The following is a 23,082-nucleotide window of genomic DNA, read 5'->3' as shown; positions in this document are numbered from 1 at the left end:
TTGTATGCAAGACAAGTTCCCGGCACACACCCTTCGGACAAAAGTCTGACGTTTGGAAAATCCGATCGTGTGTACGAGGCTTTAAGGTTTGACCTCATATTATATGGTTTTGATAAATCTGAAGACAAAAATCTGCAGAAAATCTAATAGTGTGTAGCGGGGCTTTAGACGGGAGAATTCAGTTGGTCGCAGGCTGGTTGGTAAGTAGAGCTGGGAATTTTCTTTCTTTCTTTTTTTTTTTTTGACATGTGTCGCCCTTCCATGTGCTGCAAAGACCGGTTCTAGGTGGGGGGGGAGGGGCCATTTGCACTGTTGGAATGTTTTGCATTCCTGAGCGGAGTGGATAAGGAAGGGGTTAAGCCGTCTGCAGCCGAGATAAGACGGGGAGGGGGGGGGCGGGGCTTCTGCAGAATAACAAGAAGCTGTCACTGTGTGGGGCTCAGAGTAGCTGGGACTTCGCTGGCAGCCACAGGTAACCCTCCCGTCTCCTCTGCTTGCTGTGTGTGTGAAGGAGCTGCAGCTCCACCATTCATTTCATTCCAGCCGCTGTTCATTTGTGTCGTTGCAAAAACAACGATCGGGCTCATCCAGTCAATTTATAACAGTTGCGTCCCGTGCTTTGTGCCGCGGTTCGCTGGAGAGTTCATTCACCCCATCGCAACGCAGGATTACAGCTCACTAAGGGCCGGTTCACACCATAGAAACGCAGTCTGGATGCACTTCAAATGCTTTTTTAATGCATGTTTTTGATGCGTTCCAGTGCGTTTTTGATGCATTTTTGGTGCGTTTTTGATGCAGTCCAGTGCATCCCCCCCCTTTTTTCCCCTTAAATAAGAACATGGGTGTTGCGGTGCATTTTTGGTGCGTTTAGGTGCATTTCAGTGCGTTCCCATGGGTTTTTGATGCTTTTTACAGCGTTCCAGTGCAGGAAAAATGCAGCATGTTCTCCTTTTTTTCCTGGAACCGGAACGCACTGGAACTGCAAGCACTGGTGTGAGCTATGCCATTGAAAACCATATAACCTACTTTTCTATGCGTTTTTGATGCAGAAAAAAAAACGCACTGGACTGCATGTGGTGTGAACTGACCCTTAATGCGCGTGAAAACGAGTGACTATTATAATCCACGAAGCGCTGCCCATCAGAGCATGGGGTCAGTGTTTTCTCAAGGCGCCCCCAACAGGTCGTGTTTTCAGGCTTTTCCATTATTCTGCACAGGTGATTTGATTCGGGTTTTTTTTCACTGCCTTAGGCTCCATTCACACTAATGCATTTTTTTGATGCATTTTGCAGAAATGCATGGGAATTTTTTAACATGGGTTCCTATGGAACATGTTCACATCAATGCATTTTTGTGCCTCTGCATTTTTGGAAAGGGTCGGGGACTTTTTTTTCATGCAAAATGCAGCGTTTTGTATGTAATAGAATTCAATGGACCCGCATCCAAAAATGCAAGTACTGCGTTTTTGACGCGTTTTTGCCACATTTTGCGTTTTTTTTTTTTCCTTTCTTTTTTCTTACACTGTATACAGTATCAAAAAAACACTGTAAAAAAAAAAAAAAAAAAAACCACACAAAGCGCGTCAAAAACGCATTGAAAACGCGTCTAAAATGCATGTTCGAAAACGCGGCAAGCAACGCAAAAAACACTGCAGAAACACTCTGAAGCAATAGGCTGGATTCACACCTATGGCATTTTTTGTGCTTTTTGCATTTTGCAGATTTGCACTACAGATCGTGTTCCATAGGAAACCATGTTATATGGACTGTAGTGCAAATCTGCAAAATGCAAAAAACACTAAAACTGCATAGGTGGGAATCAGGCCTTAGGCTCCATTCCCACCTATGCATTTTGCTTTTGAGCGTTTCTGCAGTGCTTTTTGCGGTGCATGTCGAGTTTTTGCCACGTTTTGCTTTAGTGTTTTGTTTTTTTTTTTTTATACTGTATACAGTGTAAGAAAAAAGAGAGGAAAAAAAAAAGACGTAAAAATGCAGTACTTGCGTTTTTTGGATGCGGGTCCATTGAATTCTATTACATGCAAAACGCTGCATTTTGCATGAAAAAAATGTCCCCAACCCTTTCCAAAAATGCAGAGGCACAAAAATACATTGATGTGAACATGTTCCATAGGAACCCATGTTAAAAAAAAATTCCCATGCATTTCTGCAAAATGCATCAAAAAACGCATTAGTGTGAATGGAGCCTAAGTAATTACCACAGCCGGTTTTCATCTACAGGGGAAATCCTGAAAACCTGACCTGTTGGGGGTGCCTCGAGGACTGGAGTTGAGAAACATTGGGGTTGATTTACTAAAGGCAACTTCGCTTTGCACCACAAGTGCACTTGGAAGTGCAGTTGCTGGAGATCCGAGGAGGACATGCAAGGAAAATAAAAAAAGAAGCATTTTTGCTTGTATATGATTGGATGATAAAATCAGCAGAGCTTCCCCTCATTTTAGATCTAACCCTCAGATTTACAGCAAGGGCACTTGCGGTGCAGAGTGGATTTGCCTTTAGTAAATCAACCCCATTGGGTTAGAGGGCAGTTGCGTTGTATTTTTTATTTTTATTTTATTTTTTTGGTGGTTTTTTGTTTGTTTGTTTGTTTTTTGTTTTTGTTTTTTTTTTTAATTTGCAGCATCTTTTGTAGATTTTTGCAAAATGCGCATCGCGTGATAGTCAAGGCAGAAAATGCGCTGACAACACAACTCGTTCTGCTTAGTACATTTTTTTTTTTAAATCACACACATAGGTTGAACTTGTCTTTTTTCAACCTCACCTGCTATGTAACTATGTATGTAACAAAGTCACGAGTCAGCATCTCCCATGAAATGATGCAAATGAAAAGAGAGAATGTGTGTAACATTTGCATGTAAGACGCACCTTAACATTATAATGTTATAATTATGTTAACATTTTAACGCAGCGCATTGATGCTAAAGCTGAATAATGTGCTTGGAGGAAAAAAAAAAAAAAAAAAATCACATGCAGTTTCTAGCATGATGGTGCAAATGGGCCATTTCACGCTGGAACACGCGCCTGTGCATTCTGCATTTTTTTTTTTTTTTGCATTTTTTTGTGCATTCTGTATTTGACAAAACATTCATTTCAACAAGCTGCAAAAAAAAAAAAAAAAAAAGACAGGAGCTTCTTTTAACCACTTCAGCCCTGGAATGTTTCTCCTCCTTCATGACTAGGCCATTTTTTGCGATACGGCACTGCGTTACTCTGACAATTGCGTGGTTGTGCGACGCTGTACCCAAATGACATTTATGTCCCCCCCCCCCCACAAACAAATTTCTTTTGGTGGTTTTTGATCACCTCTGTATGGTTTTTATTTTTTGTGCTATAAACTCTAAAAACAAAAAAAAAGCAACAATTTAAAAAAGAAAAATACTTTTTTTTCCCCCCTTTCTGCTATAAAACACATCCAATAAAAAATTTTTATTTCTTCATCAATTTAGGCCAATACATATTCTGCTACATATTTCTGGTTAAAAAAAAAAAAAAAATCCCAATAAGGGTATATTGATCGGTTTGCGCAAACGTCGTGCGGCGCTGTACCCAAATAAAATTGACATAATTTTTTCCCCACAAACAGAGCTTTCTTTTGGTGGTATTTAATCACCTCCTGCGTTTTTTTATTTTTTGCGCTATAAACGAAAACCGACAATTTTGAAAAAAAAAAAAAAAGAAACAATATTTTTTACTTTCTGCCATATAACACATCCAATAAAAAATGTAAAAAAAAATCTAATTTCTTCATCAATTTAGGCCAACATGTATTCTGCTACATATTTTTGGTAAAAAAAAAATCCCAATAAGTGTATATTGATTGGTTTGCGCAAAAGTTATAGCGTCTACAAACTGAGATATTTTTACTAGTAATGGCGGCGACCAGTGATGAACTTTTTTTTTTTTTGTGGGACTGCGACATACAAATCAGACACTAATGCCCCGTACACACCATCGGAAATTCCGCCAGCAAAAGTCCGATGTGAGCTTTTGGTCAAAAATTCTGACCATGGGTATGCTCCATCGGACTTTTGCTGGCGGAATTTCAGCCAGCAAAAGACTGAGAGCAGGTTCTCTATTTTTCTGACGGAACAAGTTCCTATCGGAAATTCCGATCGTCTGTAGCAATTCCGGCGTGCGAAATTCCTACGCATGCTCGGAAACAATTTGATGCATGCTCGGAAGCACTGAACTTCGTTTTCTCGGCTCGTCATAGTGGTGTACGTCACCGCGTTCTTGACGGACGAAAGTTAAGAGAACTTTTGTGTGACCGCGTGTATGCAGGGCAAGCTTGAGCAAAATTCCGTCGGAAAAACCATCCAAGGTTCCGATCGTGTGTACGTGGCATAAGTGACACTTTTAGGGGACGAGTGACATTAATCAGTGCTAAAAAAAATGCACCGTCACTGTACTAATGACATTGGCAGGGAAGGCGTTATTTTCAGGGGTGATCAAAGGGTTAAAGTGTAAACCCTCCCCCCTATCGTTTTCAGCCATGGAAGCTGCCATGATGCAGCACATGTGATCAGTTATGACACCAGCCATTGGATGGTTTGACAGTTTGGTTGAGAGCACAACTGTCCCTGATTTGGAACAAAGTCCCTCCTTTCCTCCTTATTTTGGTCTGATCTATATAGTTGTAGATAAAATGCACTTTAAGGGCCGCTTCACACCATAGAAACGCAGTCCGGATGCGTTCCAGATGCTTTTCTGCTTGCGCGTTTTTGATGCGTTTTACAGCGTTCCAGTGCAGGAAAAAACGCCGATGTTCTACTCTTTTTATTTTTTCTTTCTGGAACTGCAAGCACTGGTTGTGAACTATGCCATTGAAAACCAGATAACCTACTTTCTGATGCGTTTTTGATGCAGGAAAAAAACCCGCACTGGACTGCATGTGGTGTGAACTGGCCCTAAATAAGGATAATGTGTCTTCCAGTGTGTCTAGGTGCATTCTCATGCGTTTTTGATGCGTTTTACAGCGTTCCAGTACCCTTCCGTTTAGATTTTTTTTTTTTTTAGCATGTTTTACTTTTTTTTTTTCCTGGAACTGACCGTACTGGTGTGAACTATGCCGTATAACCTACTGAACTGCATGTAGTGTGACCTGGCCCTTGGGGCTTGTTTAAACTTGCATTTGGAGGGGGGGGAGGGCAGTGTTAAAAAGTTATATTGAGCTGTGGTTTTGGCACCGCCCCCTAACCACTCCCCCTCAAAGTGGTGAATGTTTTTTTACCTTCACGCATTCTATGCATAAAGGTAAAAAACCTTCAGTGTGTACTCCCCCCCCCCCCCCCCCCCCCCAACACCGGCAGCTGGTGCTCAAAATTTCTGGGGGGGGGGGGGGGGCGCAAATAAACCAAAAAACCATCAATCGCAGCCACTGTGCCCCATCGGTCGCAGCCACTGTGCCCCATCAGTCACAGCCACTGTGCCCCATCAGTCACAGCCACTGTGCCCCATCAGTCACAGCCACTGTGCCCCATCAGTCACAGCCACTGTGCCCCATCAGTCACAGCCACTGTGCCCCATCAAATGCTGCCAGTATGCCCCCAGCCGTCTTCACTTACCTGTCTCGGTGACACAGCTCCTCGATGTTTTCTTCTGTCCTCTCTTCCCGTCCTCTGTTATGATTGGACACCTGGTGTCCAATCACAGCACCTGTCGTTTCAGCCAGATGATGGGTAACAGATCCGAGCACCTGATTGGCGGAGAGGCAGTTTAGTGTTAGGAAAGCGAATAGCTGAGTGACCTGCGAGCGCCCAGCATGGCGCTCGCAGGTCACCTTTTTTGGCGCCCATTAAAGCCCAAGGCTCTAATCAGGTGCTTCAAACCCCCACCGCTGTAATCCAGGCGCCCTGCGCCCGAAAAGGCCTGAATAGGGGGTGGCAGCGGCGGCCATAGATAGGTTCATGCAATGCATGAACCTATCTATTGGTGCTAAAGGGGGGTGGCAGGAGAGAGGGGGCAGCGCCCGTGCCCCTTTAATGCACGGGCCGCCACTGCCCCCCCAATACATACCCAACCCCAATCCAGCGCTGTGCATGGGAGCCTTGACTGTCCTGCCCCCCCTCTCCTCATTGGCTCCCACTGCTGTCAATCACAGGAGGGAAGGGAGGGGGAGCGAGCATGCACAATATGCATTCGCTAGTGTAACACACCTGGGTGGGCTCGGGGCGCAGTGCTCTGGCGGTGTGACGGCGGATTTTCGGATGGTCAGTACACAAATCTGCCACACAAAGGTCGAAAGTACAAAACACGCATGATCGGAATCAATGCTCACCAAACACGAAATTAGCCAAAGGGGCCCAAAGGGTGGCGCTCAAGAGCTGAAATTCCTCGTAGTACGCCACTACGTTCGTGTTTGTGGCACAACAATTGCGTAACGTTAGTGTGCAAGACAAGATCCCCATTTGGTGTAAGGCCATACAACCCCTCTGGTCTCAGGTTTTCGCCATATACAGTAGTCTATATGATCGGCCAACGACACCCACCCCAGAGATGGCTCTATTATCTATGCTCCATAGCCTCTCAAAAACGTACTCTATTACGCTTTTTCCTGTCAGCCGCCAGGCAACTTATACCCCTATTCAGGAAGACCACCACCACCCCTCCCCTGTCCTGTCCTCCTGGGTCTCAGTGGTCAACGACATTGTGCGCATGGAAGAGATGTAGAGTTGCCACCTCATCCCTTTAAACCCGAACACCTTTGAATTACACGGGTTCTGAGGCTAATTAAATGCAGATAAGGCACCAAGTGGGTTTAATTACCATCTTAATCAGCCTCAGAACCTGTGTAATTAATATGTGTTCGGGTTTAAAGGGATGAGGTGGCAACCATAAAGAGATGATGGCCTTGGACAATGATACCTTCGATAAATATAAAATTCTCTGGCTCACTTGGATCGAATACCCCTACTTCTGATTCCCTGAAAGCCTTGTTAACTCCCCAAAGCTAAGCCAAACACGCCTTACGATCCTGATTTCCTGATTTGTTGCACCAGGGCCTGCTCAACCCCGTCTTTTTTCTCCCCCCCCCCCCCCCGATCCACTTTACCCTTTCCCGTTCCAACCTCCAAATCCCCTTCCCCTCTCCCCTCGCTCTATTTTTCTTTCTACCTTCTCCCCCCACTTCTATGTCTCCATGACTAGAACCCGGATGTTTTCATCTCCACCCCTCATATTGCATTTCACAATACACCGCGGGCTAAGCCGATACCATTTGGATAATGATCCTACCCGTATATTCCACTGGTCTAAAGCCTAGAGCAGGGATCCTCAAACTACGACCCTCCCGCTGTTGTAGAACTACACATCCCATGAGGCATTGTAAAACTCTGACATTCACAGACATGGCCAGGCATGATGGGAATTGTAGTTCCTGAACAACTGGAGGGCCGTAGTTTGAAGACCCTTGGCCTGGAGTGTACCAGATATAAGACTAATGCCGCGTACACACCATAGGATTTTCCAACAACAAAAGCCATGGATTTTTTTCCGACGGATGTTGGCTCAAAATTGTCTTGCATACACACGGTCGCACAAATGTTGTCGGAAATTCTGAACGCCAAGAACGCGGTGACGTACAACAACACGTACGACGAGCCGAGAAAAATGAAGTTCGATAGCCAGCGCGGCTCTTCTGCTTGATTCCGGAATTGTGTACACACACGATTGGAATTTCCGACAACGGATTTTGCTTTGTCAGAAAATTTGAGATCCAGATCTCAGATTTTGTGCGACGGAAATTCCAATGGACAATGTCCAATTCAGCCTGCACACGGTCGGAATTTCCGACAACAAGCTCCCGTCGAACATTTCCCGTCGGAAAATCCGACTGTGTGTACGGGGCATTACAATGTATTGCCTCCTGTACTGAACATCTGGATATTACGTTAAGGTGTTTCATTCTGTTAAACGCAATAAAAACATATTTGACTCCAACTTCAGCTTGTTCAATTAAGCTTTGACAATAAGCCCACACTGAGGGCGGGTTTGAAATCGTGCGAGTTCAGCTGAATTTGCACGTCCAACTTCGGGGCCCGGGGGGGCGATTTGACAGATGTCTATGGAAATCGCCCCTTAAGTCGCCAAAAGTAGTGCAGAAACTACGACTCGGACGGGTGGCATTGCCGGTGTTCTGCCGAGAAAGTTCCGCTCGGCGGATAAGGACCCCCCTCTACTGTGCAGGCGCTGCGCCTGCGCAGTAGGATCCGGCGGAAATAGCCGAAGAGGAATAGGTGAAAATCAGCTGTACACGGCGCCTGTAAGAGGGCTGCTCGCCATGCTTCGGGCACGGCCTCGCTTCGCTCGGCTCTTTATTCCCCCTCTAGGTCCACTTGGATGGTGGGGAAGGAACCTGGACCTAGGGCGCAGGCGCCGTGTACAGCTGATTGTAGATTTTGAGCTTCGGCTATCTCCGGCGACTGATAGTAGTTCGTACTGCGCAGGCGCTGCGCCTGTGCAGTACAGGGGGGGTCCTTATCCGCCGAGGGAACTTTCTCAGCAAGACACGGCAATGGGCTCTGATTTGGCATGTGATCTGACCTGTCAAATCGGCCCAATGTGAACGAGGGCTAAAACCTGGAGCCGGATTGGTTTCTACGCACAGCTGCCTCAGATTTTGCACTACCAGGTTTAGTAAAGCGCTGTGTGTCCATGGTCCTCCTAGAAGTGTGCCATTGGCAAGTATGATATTGGCAATCTGCAGGGTAAAGTAGGGACTGGCCAGAGAGGGATTTTGGCCGCTACAGATTATCAGCTGAAAATAGGGTTTTCAGTATTGTACCGAAAGGAGGAAAAAAAAAAAAGTGCCTGGCTGGAGAAAAGCCTGCGATTTTGCCGAAATTTTACCGTGTGTGTGTTTTTTTTTTTTTTTGTTTTTTTTATGGGTCATGTTACTCAAAAAATGCATAAAAAAAGCGCAACATGGGCGCATTTTTAATGCAGTCTTGCTGCATTTTCAATGCATTTCAATGGGGAGGTGCGTTTCTGGTGTGGGGTTTTATTTTTTTTTTTTTATACTGTATACAGTGTAAAAAAAAAAAAAAAAAAACGCGGTACTTGCGTTTTTGGATGCAGGCCCATTGAATTATATTACATGCAAAACGCTGCATTTTGCATGAAAAAAAGTCCCCGACCCTTTCCAAAAATGCATTGATGTGAACATGCTCCATAGGAACCAATGTTAAAAAATTCCCATGCATTTCTGTTTTTTTTTTTTATGTATATATATGTATATATATGTATGTATATGTGTGTATATAATATATATATTTAAAAATTGTATTTATAGTATACATGTATTTTTATTATAAAACCGTTGGTTTCAGTTTCAGCACTGAAATTTAAATTTTGGTGCACCACTATGTGCAATGTATGAGAACTAAGAATCCACTTTTTTTTTTTTTTTTTAAGCAATGGTTTGCTATGGATATGTAAGGGTTAATGTGGTTGCACCTCTTTGGTATCCCATGTGTTGTATATATGGAAGTCAGCTAGGAGCTGAGCAAAGACAGATCTCCATTCCTACGGCATAGTGAAGGTCGGTGATTAAAGTGGCTGAAGATGCCGGATTATAATTGAATAGGAGGAAATAACGATACTCTCTGTGCTGTGTCCCCTGTTATTGGGTGTATTTATTGGGGTGTCTTTGGGGACACACCTGATTATGTGTATAGATTATAATCTTTATCTGTTGGTACTCTCCACCCTAATAATAATAATTATATATATAAATAATATATAAGTGTAGCACTGACCCCCTAAGGAGCTGCTGATAATAGCTTTGGACCTGAACTCTGCCTATCAACCCCTGAATAAGGACTCGACCCCCCCCAGGCACAACTGTGTGGTAGTGTTTGTGTGAGACCCAACGGTAAGAAGCAGCACAATTATAATACAATATACTGTAATTCACTGTTACCTGGGTATCCGTCACTCCACCTGCTATAGGAATAGACAACGTCTCACACCATTTGTACTTTAACCACACAGTAAGTTTACTGGAAACTGGTTTAGAATATAGAATACGATGTTGATTCTGATACACAAGGTTAAAACAATAACACTCAAGGTACCTATAAATATTCAAACTCAAATAACATATGAGTAACGCGTGCGGGCGTGCCTCAAGGTGGGACTGATGCTCAGAGTGGTAAAATCTTGGCACTGGGCACTTTCCCACTCCCAATGCAGCTGCGCAAACACACTCCTCGGTTTGTGAGTAACGCGGTTAACGAGCGTTTCGCAAACCGAGCACTGTATTTCTAAAAATCCTAACTTGGTTTGTGAGTGTTGTCTCGCAAAACTAGCAGGATTCAGGCCAAAAGTGGTGTGCAGTACAGCTTTTGGCCTGAGGTGGGGGGGGGGGCGCCGGAGCCGAGCAGAGCCGAAAGGCCCGAGGACAGTTCGGCTGACCTCGGCAAACTTCGGAAAGGCTCGTGAATGGAGTCTTTCCAAGGTTTGCCGAGGTCCGCCGAAGTGTCCCTCGGGCCGTTTCCGAGGCTATTCCTGCGCCCCCCCGCCTCTGGCCGCATGCGGTATTGCATCCTATTGAAGCCAATGTGGAACAAATTATTTTCTTTTCCATTGACTTCAACTGGGAAACTCGCTTTGATATGCAAGTACATTGGATTACAAGCATACTCCTGGAACGGATTATGCTCGTAATCCGAGGTTAGATGTTAGATAACAAGGCAACACAGTACATATACTCAAGGGCTCCCCCTAGGTTGCACTGCGGTCCGCAGAGTGTGTGTGTAGGAGAAATAATAAGTGCTTTATAGTGAATGACAAAGTCTTTGATCTTCTTTCTTCAGCTAGCCTTATTATACTGCAGTGATTGTAATCCAATGAGTAAGCAAATGTTAAAATAAGATAAAGGTGGTAGGTGAACTGTGAACTTGGTTGTGTGAAACGCGTGCAAGCTTCCTCTTCTATGAAAAGGGCAACCCAACACTCTATGTTATGAGAAAGGCAAACTTTGAGGCCTGCGGTCAGTCTATGCAGTGAGACTGCTCTGTTAGAACTACGAGTCTCAGCAATCCTCTGAACTAGGCTGCAAAGTAATATTTATATGTTGGGCAACAGCCCTCTCACCACACAGGACCCGAACGACTGTGCTGCTCCGCTTCAGTGATCCCCGGTCCCGCTCCCAGGTGGCACCGTCAAGCTGCACCTTCCGTCAGGTGACCGGGAACCGTCTTGCTGGCTCCTTTTGAGTGTCCCGGATCCTCCGGTCCGATCACACGCTGGCCCAGCGCACTGTGTGTTAAACCTACTCGGGAGGCTCCAACTCCGCTCCGCAGCAAGCAGGCCGCAGTTCTTCCGATCACACCCACACAGGTCCCTGCAGGCAGGTCTCGCGTCCCGGGAAGAAGAGAGAGAAGCATGGCCGCGCTGTCCCTTTTTTATAGGCCTACCCACAGGGCCGTTTTTAAGGCAGGGCAAAAGGGGCAGCTGCCCTGGGCCCTGTCATTGTTGTGGGGCCCAAAGCAGCTGCCTCATACTTGCCAACTATCCTGGTTTAAAGTCCCTCGTCCCTTGAGGTTTTAGTCCTGTGCTGTGTCCCAATATCTCAGTGTGAAGTGCTGCTACTAATGCTCCCCAGCTCTGCCCTGTTGTTGTGTACAGATGACCTGCAGACCCCGTGTTTACATGTAAATTACCCGTATTCATATGTAAATAGCGGCGGCCGGCAGCATTGATATGTATATCATGCCCCCCTGAGGTCATATTCACAGTAATCTCTAGCAACCAATCAACAACCAGAAATCATGTGCTGTAACCTCTAGCAACTAATCAGTGAGCCGTAATGTGTGTTGTAACCTCTAGCAACCAGTCAGTGAGTGGTAATGATACACTGTAACCTCTAGCAACCAGTCAGTGAGTGGTAATGATACACTGTAACCTCTGACAACCAAACGCAATAGCTGCCTGATCTGATTTGGTAAACTGATTTTGAGTCTAGCTGCTATTTATTGTATGTCTCAAAGCAGGTGGAAAACTGCATGGGGGGGGGGGCCCAAGAAAAGTTTTGCCCAGGGTCCAATCAATATTAAAGACGGCCCTGCCTAACCAGCAGGGCTGTTCTGTCCCTGGCATTGTGGGTAGGTGAACGGAGCATCGTGGGTAAGTAGCTCCCAGTCTAGTTAAACAAATGAGTCCCTTCCTCTAGGCTTCACAGTATAATGCAGTGTTGTGGCTACTAGAGAGAGCCATTCCCTTAAGGAATACACACCATCCAGTACAAGGATGCTGGTAAACCCCTGCGTTACATAAGATTTGTACCATGTTAGCTAAGGATAAGTGTGCAGCCTGCCCAGGGGGGGTTAAAATAAAATTCAAGGAGGTTGGATCATTACATTTTCTACCAGCCGATGTCTGATGCTCATGTTTTTTTCATTTGTGTGATGACTCTTCTAGTCTATTGTAGGATATACTGTATGTCAGTGGTTCTCAACTCCAGTCCTCAGGACCCACTAACAGGCCAGAATTTAAGTATTACCTTGGGGAGATGCAGACTAGAATAATGCAATCACTGAGCAGCAAATGATATCACCTGTGATGTATTTCAGTTATCCTGCAAACCTGGCCTGTTAGTGGGTCCCGAGGACAGGAGTTGAGAACCAGTGCTGTATGTAGTCCATTTTATGTCCATCAAAAAATAGGTGATGTACAATTTCCATAGCATTTCAATAACCTTTATTCTCAATTTTCAGAGTGCCCTTTATATGCCCCCATTAAAGTGTCCCCCTATGGGGTGTACCCCTATCAGGGTCCCCCTTTACATCGGGTGTACCTCCATTGGGTCCACCTGATAGAGAGCAGAGTAGCAGAGAGATGAGCGTAATAGACTTCTGCTTCTCCTTTTTACTGTCTGGTCACAGGGTGGGAAGGAGACCTATAAGCACACCTCCCAATTTTTTGAGATGGAAACAAGGGACACCTATTAGCAAAATTTTGTAGGTATAGGACACACCCACTGCCACGCCTCCTTAACCACTTGCCTACTGGGCACTTCCACCCCCTTTCCTGCCCCAGGTCAATTTTCAGCTTTCAGCGCTGTCACACTTTGAATGACAATTGAGCGGTCATGCTACACTGTACCCAGGTTATTTTTTTTAATCTTTTTTTCTTCACACAAATAGAGCTTTGTTTTGGTGGTATTTAATCACTGGTGGGTTTTTTTTATTTATTTTTTTTTTAAATGGACCAAAAATTTGGGGAAAAAAAACGTTTCTCTCAAGTCATCTTCCAGGACGGCAGGCCTACTTCAGGTGTGCCGTCCTGGAAGATTTCCTAGAAAGACAGTTACCGGTAAGTAATTAGTACTTTTCTTAGTTTGTCAGTAAATAAATAATTTTTCTCCTTCACTGATGAGGCAGGCACTGATGGGGAGCACTGATTGGTGTCACTAATGGGCACTGCTGGAGCTGTACTGTAATCAGGGCACTGATGATCAATGCCCTCATTACCTGTCCAGGTCCACCCTGCGAGGAAATGCCGCTGATCGGCTCTCCTCGCCACACACTTTGTCAATGTGAGGCGAGGAGAGCCAATTAACGGCACTTCTGCATTTACATGTGACCGGCTGTGATTGGACACAGTCGGTCACATGGTTAAAGAGCCGCGTCACTGGCTCTTTACCGAGATCGGGGTCGCGCGGTGTTCTAGGAACACGGAGCAGACGCGCACGAGAGCAGCCGTTCTGGGGCGCCATTATGACGTTGTCCCAAAACTAAAGCTGCACTACTCCTCCGTCATTTTCCAGGGGGGGCAAGTGGTTAAAGGTGAATTATACAAAAAAAAAAAAAAAAATGTATTTGAAACCCACAAGTGCGTGCGTGCGTGTGTTGTGGGTTTTTTATTTCTTTCTTTTTTTACCACTACTATTCCTTTTTATATTCTTTTAAGATTTACAAATTAGCAATTTAGAATTTGGATGAAAGGTTTAGCGCTGGGAAACACCTTCTGAAAGATAAAAATGTGCATTTTATATACCACTATATAGATCAAACCAATAAGGGGGATAGATGAGGAGGATAGAGGGACCCTTTTTTTTTTTCCAAATTGGGGACAGTCCCTCTAAATCAAGAACAGTTGGGAGCTATGCTATAAGTAAAGGTAAAATTACAGTGGCGAATACACCAGGGATGTGATGTGTAAATTTCAGGACTGGATGGACCGATATATAATATATTGTGTTCTCTTTTGCAGCCTCCAAGATGGCTCTGTTCCTCCCGATCCTCCTGGCTTTACTGGCCTCTGTCCTTGGAGGCCTCTACATGTTGGGAGCGTTCCGGAAGAGAAAACCCAACGAGCCGCCATTAGACAAAGGATCCATCCCATGGTTGGGATACGCTCTTGAGTTCCGTAACAACACAGCTGCCTTCTTGCAGAGGATGCAGAAGAAACATGGAGACATCTTCACAGTTCAGATTGCTGGCTATTACTTCACCTTTGTGACCGATCCACTCTCTTTTGGTCCCATCATCAAGGAATCCAAAAAGCTTGACTTTGTGCAGTTTGCCGCAGAGTTGGTGGCAAGGGTGTTCGGCTACCATACTACAGCCGATGACCACAAGATGCTGGAGAAAGCTAGCACAAAGCACCTCATGGGCGATGGCCTTGTGCTCATGACTCAAGCTATGATGGACAACCTACAAAACTTGATGCTTCATAATGTTGGTGCCGGAAATGGTGAAAAAAAATGGCATCAAGACGGGCTTTTCAATTACAGTTACAACATCGTCTTTCGAGCCGGCTACCTGGCTTTATTTGGAAATGAGCCACCTAAAAGTAAGGGCGATGTAGAAATGGCCAAGAAACTTGACCGTGACATCTCAGATGAACTGTTTTATGAGTTCAGAAAGTATGACCAGCTGTTCCCGCGCCTAGCTTATGCCGTCCTGACACCAAAAGGCAAGTTGGAAGCCGAACGGCTGAAGAGGCTGTTCTGGAACATGCTTTCCATAAAAAAAACCCTACAGAAGGAAAATATCAGTGGGTGGGTCACCGATCAGTTCCAGTTTAGGGCTGAGAATGGGATGCCAGAAAGTATGCAAGACCGGTTCATGTTTCTTCTTCTTTGGGCCTCTCAGGGTAACACCGGACCTGCGTCTTTCTGGCTCCTCCTCTTCCTCATGAAAAACCCGGAAGCTATGCAGGCTGTAAGTGAAGAAGTTCAAAACGTTCTCAAAGAAACCGGGCAACAAGTCAAAGCAGGTGGACTGCTCATCAACCTCACCAGAGACATGCTGCTGAAGACACCCATTCTGGACAGCGCCGTGGAAGAAAGCTTGCGTATTACAGCTGCCCCTGTGTTGATAAGAGCTGTCAAAGAGAACCTGAACCTCAAGATGGCCAATGGAAGAGAATTTGCCATCCGTAAAGGAGACCGTGTAGGCATATTCCCATACACTGCGGTGCAAATGGACCCAGAGGTCCATCCCGAACCTGAGAAGTTCAAGTACAACCGCTTCCTCAATGAGGACGGTAGCAAAAAGACTGAATTCTACAAAAACGGGAAACGGGTGAAATATTTCACCATGCCGTGGGGTGCCGGCACCACAATCTGCCCCGGGCGTTTTTTCGCCACCAATGAACTCAAACAATTTGTGTTTTTGATGCTGTTGTATTTCGAGTTTGAGCTTGTGAATCCTAAGGAGGAGATTCCACCCATTGATGTGAGTCGTTGGGGTTTTGGAACCATGCAACCCACCAAAGATGTCCAATTCCGGTACAGGTTACGCTATTAGACCAAGAAGACAACATCTTCCACAAGAATAACTTCTACTTTTTTGTACAAAAAGTATAAGAACTTATTTTATCATTTTGGGGAAGTGAATGACAAAAGTTTTTGACCAGTGTTTACTATTCGTATTCATTCAGGTCCAGAGGAAGTGGAAATTCTTTAACATTATATGAAGTGAACAAAGGCCACTCTAAAATCTCAAACATCCCCAAAAAGTGCAAAATAAAAAGACAGCAAAGTATTGTAAGCATACGATAGATTGTATAACTGAATTTTTTTGTAAAAAAAATTAAAAAAATTAAAAAAAATTCTTTGCTGATAAAAAAAAAAAAGATTTTGATCCATAAAAGCTTAAAAAAAATTAATATATACATTGTGTGAAATAAATACTAATTACACATTTGCATACTGTATTTATTACAATATATATCCATATAAACCATTATTAGTTAATGGGAAGGTAAGTGTGGGTGGATCACCAATGGCTTTATGCACCACATCCCATATATTGTAGAACAAAAATAGGAAGATAATTGGGACTTTTAGGGTGCTATTACATCACAATGACTGAGTATGATAAAAATTATTCATTCATTTATTTTAAACAGCATTAAAAAAATATAAATATCAAAGAGCAAAAAAAGTACAGGTTTACAGCTTAACATGTCGACTCATGCAGTTCCTGTTGGGCATGATTGATGAAATTTTGAAATTTTTCGCCTAGTTAGGCTTCCTCAAGACTAGGGATGAGCCGAACACCCCCCGGTTCGGTTCGCACCAGAACCCGCGAACGGACCGAAAGTTCGCACGAACGTTAGAACCCCATTGACGTCTATGGGACTCGAACGTTCGAAATCAAAAGTGCTCATTTTAAAGGCTAATTTGCATGGTATTGTCCTAAAAAGGGTTTGGGGACCCGGGTCCTACCCCAGGGGACATGTATCAATGCAAAAAAAACTTTTAAAAACGGACGTTTTTTCGGGAGCAGTGATTTTAATGATGCTTAAAGTAAAAAAAAAAAAGTGAAATATTCCTTTAAATATCGTACCTGGGGGGTGTCTATAGTATGCCTGTAAAGTGACGCGTGTTTCCCATGTTTAGAACAGTCCCTGCACCAAATGTCATTTTTAAAGGAAAAAATCTCATTTAAAACTGCTTGCGGGTTTAATGTCATGTCGGGTCATGGCAATATGGATGAAAATCAGTGAGACAAACGGCATGGGTACCCCCCAGTCCATTACCAGTCCCTTTGGGTCTTGTATGGATATTAAGGGGAACCCCGCACCCAAATTAAAATAAGGAAAGGTGTGGGGCCACCAGGCCCTATATACTCTGAACAGCAGTATACAGGCGGTGCAAACAAGACAGGGACTGTAGGTTTGTTGTTAAGTAGAATCTGTTTGTAATTTTGAACATTTTTAACGTGTTTAGCTCCAGCCAAAAAATCTTTTCTAAGCTTTTTGGAAAACATAGGGAAGGGTTATCACCCCTGTGACATTTGTTTTGCTGTCTTTCCTCCTCTTCAGAAGATTTCACCTCACTTTTTTGTCCCAATGAAAAATGTTTTTTGAAAATTTGGGTTTTTTTGTGGAACAAGGATTGGAAAGCATCAGTGGAAAGGAGAACTTGTTTTCCCATATTAACTCTTACAGGAGAGAATTTCCCTTCCTAGGGGTAGATTTCATCTCACTTCCTGTTGTCTCCTTCCGTTTACAAGTAGGAGTCGTTTGTAAGTTAGATGTTTGAAAGTAGGGTCCTGCCCTATATACTCAGCAGAAATTTGGGCCTTAGGTGTTGCTGTGGCCACAACACTGTAAGCCCTCACAGGGCCCTGCTGTGAAATATTAGATCAAGAATTGTAATTACATGCCCCTGTTGAACAGGAGCTGAAAAATTAGGCCTTAGGCACTGGTGCTGGTGCCACAACACTGCAACCCCTCACAGACACTCTAGTTGGAACGCAGGAACGAGCCCTGCTGCAAATTATTGCTTCAAAAATTGTAATTACACGCCCCTGTTAGACAGGGGCAGAAAAATTGGGCCTTAGGCACTGGTGCTGGTGCCACAACACTGCAACCCCTCACAGACACTCTAGTTGGAACGCAGGAACGAGCCCTGCTGCAAAGTATTGCATCAAAAATTGTAATTACACGCCCCTGTTAGACAGGGGCAGAAAAATTGGGCCCTAGGCACTGGTGCTGGTGCCACAACACTGCAACCCCTCACAGACACTCTAGTTGGAATGCAGGAACGAGCCCTGCTGCAAAGTATTACATCAAAAATTGTAATTACACGCCCCTGTTAAACAGGGGCTGAAAAATTGTGCCTTAGGCACTGGTGGTGGCGCCCAGAACCAAAAATGTTCTTACAAGCTATCAGCGTGATGATTGAGGAGGAAGAGGATAATTACTCAGGGATAGTCACTCAGCATCAGCATAGGCAGTCTTTGAAGGGATCTGAGATTTCAAAAAAAATTATTCGGTTACATCAGCATCAGGTGCTTGGTAGCTGGTGGTGATCCAAGACTCATTCATTTTTATGAAGGTCAGCCGATCGACCGAGTCGGTGGACAGACGCACCCTGTGATCGGTTACCACGCCTCCAGCAGCACTGAATGTGCGTTCCGAAAGAACGCTGGATGCAGGACAGGCCAGTAGCTCAATTGCATACTGTGCAAGCTCTGGCCAGTGATCCATCCTCAAGACCCAGTAACCCAGAGGATTTTCGGTGGGAAAGGTGTCCAAGTCTGATCTTGCCCCTAGGTATTCCTGCACCATGTAAAACAGACGCTGGCGATGGTTGCTGGAACCGATCATACCTTGGGGCTGCGGACCAAAAAATTGTCTGAACGCATCGGTCAGACGGCCACCTTCTCCACCGCTCCTTCTTTGACTGACCGAAGCCTCAGCAACACGTTGTCCAGAAACAGGAGTTTGTAACCTCCCAGTCTCTGGGAACGCGTTGCACAGACCTTTCTGCAAGGCCTCCCGAAGATGTTTCATCCTCTGCTCCCTCTGCGATGGCAAGATAAGGTCCGCAACCTTACCCTTGTAACGTGGATCAAGGAGGGTTGCCAGCCAGTATTGGTCCTTCTCCTTGATACCACGAATACGAGGATCCTTACGCAGGCTTTGCAGGATCAGGGAGGCCATGCAGCGTAGGTTTGCTGAGGCATTCGGTCCGGAGTCCTCTGGGTCACTAAGAACGACATGGTCCGCAGCCACCTCCTCCCAGCCACGTACAAGTCCATGTGTTTCTTGGGACTGATCCCTTAAAGACTGCTGCTGATGCTGAGTGCCAGGCTCCACCTCCATACTGACACAATCTTCCTCCTCCTCCTCTTCCTCCTCCTCCTCTTCCTGTGTGATCGGCGGGCACGCAGGAACACTGTCTGGATAAAGGGGGCCTTGAGAGCTAAGGAAGTCCTCCTCTTCCTGCCTCTGTTCTGCCTCAAGTGCCCTGTCCATTATTCCACGCAGCGTGTGCTCCAACAGGTGGACAAGGGGGACAGTGTCACTGATGCATGCACTGTCACTGCTCACCATCCTCGTGGCCTCCTCGAATGGTGACAGGACAGTGCATGCATCCCTGATCATGGCCCACTGGCGTGGGGAAAAAAAACCAAGCTCCCCTGACCCTGTCCTGGTGCCATAGTCGCACAGGTACTCATTGATGGCCCTCTGCTGCGTGTGCAGCCGCTGCAGCATGGCCAACGTTGAGTTCCACCTGGTGGGCATGTCACAGATTAGGCGGTTCTTGGGCAGGTTAAACTCCTTTTGGAGGTCCGTCAGCCGAGCACTGGCATTATATGACCGGCGGAAATGCACACAGACTTTCCTGGCCTGCCTCAGGACATCCTGTAAGCCCGGGTACCTGCCCAAGAACCGCTGCACCACCAAGTTAAGGACGTGAGCCAAACAGGGCACATGGGTCATTTGTCCCTGTCGGAGGGCAGAGAGGAGGTTGGTGCCATTGTCGCAAACCACCATTCCTGCCTTAAGTTGGCGTGGCGTCAACCACCTCTGAACCTGCCCCTGCAGAGCTGACAGAACCTCTGCCCCAGTGTGGCTCCTGTCCCCCAAGCACACCAGCTCAAGCACCGCATGGCATCTTTTGGCCTGCGTACTTGCGTAGCCCCTTGAACGCCTACGGAGCACCGCTGGTTCCGAGGAAGAGGCCATGGAGGAAGAAGAAGAGGAGGGGGTGGAGGAGAGAGGTGTGTCACAATCAGCATTTTGGAGGCGTGGTGGCGGAACAACCTCCAACACTACTGCACCTTGTCCTGCATCCTTCCCAGCTGCCAGCAGAGTCACCCAATGCGCCGTGAAACTTAGGTAACGTCCCTGTCCATGCCTGCTGGACCATGAGTCAGCGGTAATATGCACCTTACCGCTGACCGCCCTGTCCAGCGAGGCATGGACATTGCCTTCCACATGCCGGTAGAGAGCCGGAATCGCCTTCCGTGAGAAAAAGTGGCGTTTGGGTACCTGCCACTGAGGAACCGCACATTCCACAAACTCACGGAAGGGGGCAGAGTCTACCAACTGAAAAGGCAGCAGTTGAAGTGCTAGCAATTTTGCCAAGCTAGCATTCAACCGCTGGGCATGTGGATGGCTGGGAGCAAACTTCTTTCGGCGGTGCAGCAGCTGGGGCAGGGAAATTTGCCTGGTACAATCTGACGTCGGTGTACCAAAAGCAGATTGCCCACAAGTACTTGGTTGTGACACACCTAATTCTACACCTTCATTCCTCTCACTGCAGGTCTCAGAGAGGACTGAAGGTCTAGTGGGGTTGGAAATCTCAGCTGATGAGGAGCAAGGAGAGATCCTCTTTGTTCTTTGGTGTGGGTCTTTTAGATACGCTTGCCAACGAACTGCATGGCAGGTCAACATATGTCTGGTCAAGCATGTGGTACCCAAGCGGGAGATATTTTGGCCACGCGAGATACGCTTGAGACATATGTTGCAAATAGCAGCGGTGCGATCTGATGCACTCGTCTCAAAAAAGGCCCACACCAAAGAACTTTTTGAATAACGCGCAGAGACTGCAGCGCCCTGCACATGTGGAGCTTTGGGGTGTGATGCAGTCAATGTGCTGCCCTTAGGCTGGCCCCTGGAGGGCATCCTGCCTCGTTGGTGATGTGCTGCCGCCTCCTCCTCCTCCTCCTCCTCCTCCTCCTCTCTCCTATCAGGCACCCACGTTGAGTCAGTGACCTCATCATCCCCTCCCTCCTCATCACTGGAGCAAACCTGGCAGTATGCTGCAGCAGGGGGAGCATGACTGCCAGATTGCTGTCCTTCTTGGGCACCCCCTCTGTCCGCGCTCATGTTACTGCCTTCATCGAGCTCAGTATCGTCATCAGAGCCTTCCAAACGCTGGGCATCCTCCTGGAGCATGTACCCAACACTGTGGTCAAACAGTTCGAGGGAATCCTCATGAGGACATGGTGGAGCTAGGGAAGGAGTCACTGATGACATTGAGCTGAGGGAAGAGGCCGCTGCTTTGCCAGACAAAGCACCCTGGGCATGGGTGAGAGAGGATGAGGAGGATGAGGACGGCTTGGTCATCCACTCGACCAAGTCTTCCGCATGTTGCGGCTCAACATGGCCAGCTGCCGAAAAAAAGGCCAAGCGTGTCCCATGGCCACGTGCTGATGAGGATGCACCGTCTCCACGACCAGCACTAGACACAGAGCCTGCTTGCCCTCTCTTATTGGCTTGTGACTGTCTGCCTCTCCTTCTTGGCCTTCCAGACATACTAATGGCCTGTAGCTGCACTAAGCTGGGATAGAACACCTGTAATTTTCTTCAAGTAGCTTTATATACTGTAACCAGACAAGCCTGCCTGTCAGTAGGAAGATAACAGGAACGGATCTAGCTGAACACTGTGAGCAGGACGCACTGTACTAAATGTAAATAGTCTAGCTGCCTGACCGTGGTACTAATAGGATCAAATAGAACACCTGTAATTTTCTTCAGGTAGCTTTATATACTGTAACCAGACAAGCCTGCCTGTCAGTAGGAAGATAACAGGAACGGATCTAGCTGTACACTGTGAGCAGGACGCACTGTACTAAATGTAAATAGTCTAGCTGCCTGACCGTGGTACTAATAGGATCAAATAGAACACCTGTAATTTTCTTCAGGTAGCTTTATATACTGTAACCAGACAAGCCTGCCTGTCAGTAGGAAGATAACAGGAACGGATCTAGCTGAACACTGTGAGCAGGACGCACTGTACTAAATGTAAATAGTCTAGCTGCCTGACCGTGGTACTAATAGGATCAAATAGAACACCTGTAATTTTCTTCAGGTAGCTTTATATACTGTAACCAGACAAGCCTGCCGGTCAGTAGGAATTTAACAGGAACGGATCTAGCTGAACACTGTGAGCAGGACGCACTGCACTAAATGTAAATAGCAGGAACGGATCTAGCTGAACACTGTGAGCAGGACGCACTGCACTAAATGTAAATAGTCTAGAAGATAACAGGAACGGATCTAGCTGAACACTGTGAGCAGGACGCACTGCACTAAATGTAAATAGTCTAGAAGATAACAGGAACGGATCTAGCTGAACACTGTGAGCAGGACGCACTGCACTAAATGTAAATAGCAGGAACGGCTCTAGCTGAACACTGTGCGCAGGACGCACTGCACTAAATGTAAATAGCAGGAACGGATCTAGCTGAACACTGTGAGCAGGACGCACTGCACTAAATGTAAATAGCAGGAACGGATCTAGCTGAACACTGTGAGCAGGACGCACTGCACTAAATGTAAATAGCAGGAACGGATCTAGCTGAACACTGTGAGCAGGACGCACTGCACTAAATGTAAATAGCAGGAACGGATCTAGCTGAACACTGTGAGCAGGACGCACTGCACTAAATGTAAATTGCAGGAACGGATCTAGCTGAACACTGTGAGCAGGACGCACTGCACTAAATGTAAATAGTCTAGAAGATAACAGGAACGGATCTAGCTGAACACTGTGAGCAGGACGCACTGCACTAAATGTAAATAGCAGGAACGGATCTAGCTGAACACTGTGAGCAGGACGCACTGCACTAAATGTAAATAGCAGGAACGGATCTAGCTGAACACTGTGAGCAGGACGCACTGCACTAAATGTAAATAGCAGGAACGGATCTAGCTGAACACTGTGAGCAGGACGCACTGCACTAAATGTAAATTGCAGGAACGGATCTAGCTGAACACTGTGAGCAGGACGCACTGCACTAAATGTAAATAGTCTAGAAGATAACAGGAACGGATCTAGCTGAACACTGTGAGCAGGACGCACTGCACTAAA

General features: G+C 46.0%; 1 protein-coding gene across 1 annotated transcript; it reads left to right on the top strand.

Annotated features, from left to right (window-relative positions):
- The first annotated feature begins 390 nt into the window (after positions 1 to 390).
- Positions 391 to 16,166, top strand: LOC141144096 (5-beta-cholestane-3-alpha,7-alpha-diol 12-alpha-hydroxylase-like). The gene is made up of 2 exons (XM_073629475.1): positions 391 to 472; positions 14,232 to 16,166. The coding sequence occupies exon 2, from the start codon at positions 14,240 to 14,242 to the stop codon at positions 15,770 to 15,772; it is 1,533 nt and encodes a 510-aa protein (XP_073485576.1). The 5' UTR covers positions 391 to 472; positions 14,232 to 14,239; the 3' UTR covers positions 15,773 to 16,166.
- The last annotated feature ends 6,916 nt before the right edge of the window (positions 16,167 to 23,082 follow it).

The sequence above is a fragment of the Aquarana catesbeiana genome, linkage group LG05, assembly GCF_042186555.1.
Source record: "Aquarana catesbeiana isolate 2022-GZ linkage group LG05, ASM4218655v1, whole genome shotgun sequence".
In the NCBI taxonomy this organism is placed as follows: Eukaryota; Metazoa; Chordata; class Amphibia; order Anura; family Ranidae; genus Aquarana; species Aquarana catesbeiana.
Note: the sequence above shows the minus strand (reverse complement) of the source record. Positions and strands in the feature narration are given on the sequence as shown.

Coding starts and splice junctions, on each gene's coding strand:
- LOC141144096 (XM_073629475.1), top strand. CDS start 14,240: ATGGCTCTGTTCCTCCCGATCCTCCTGGCTTTACTGGCCTCTGTCCTT.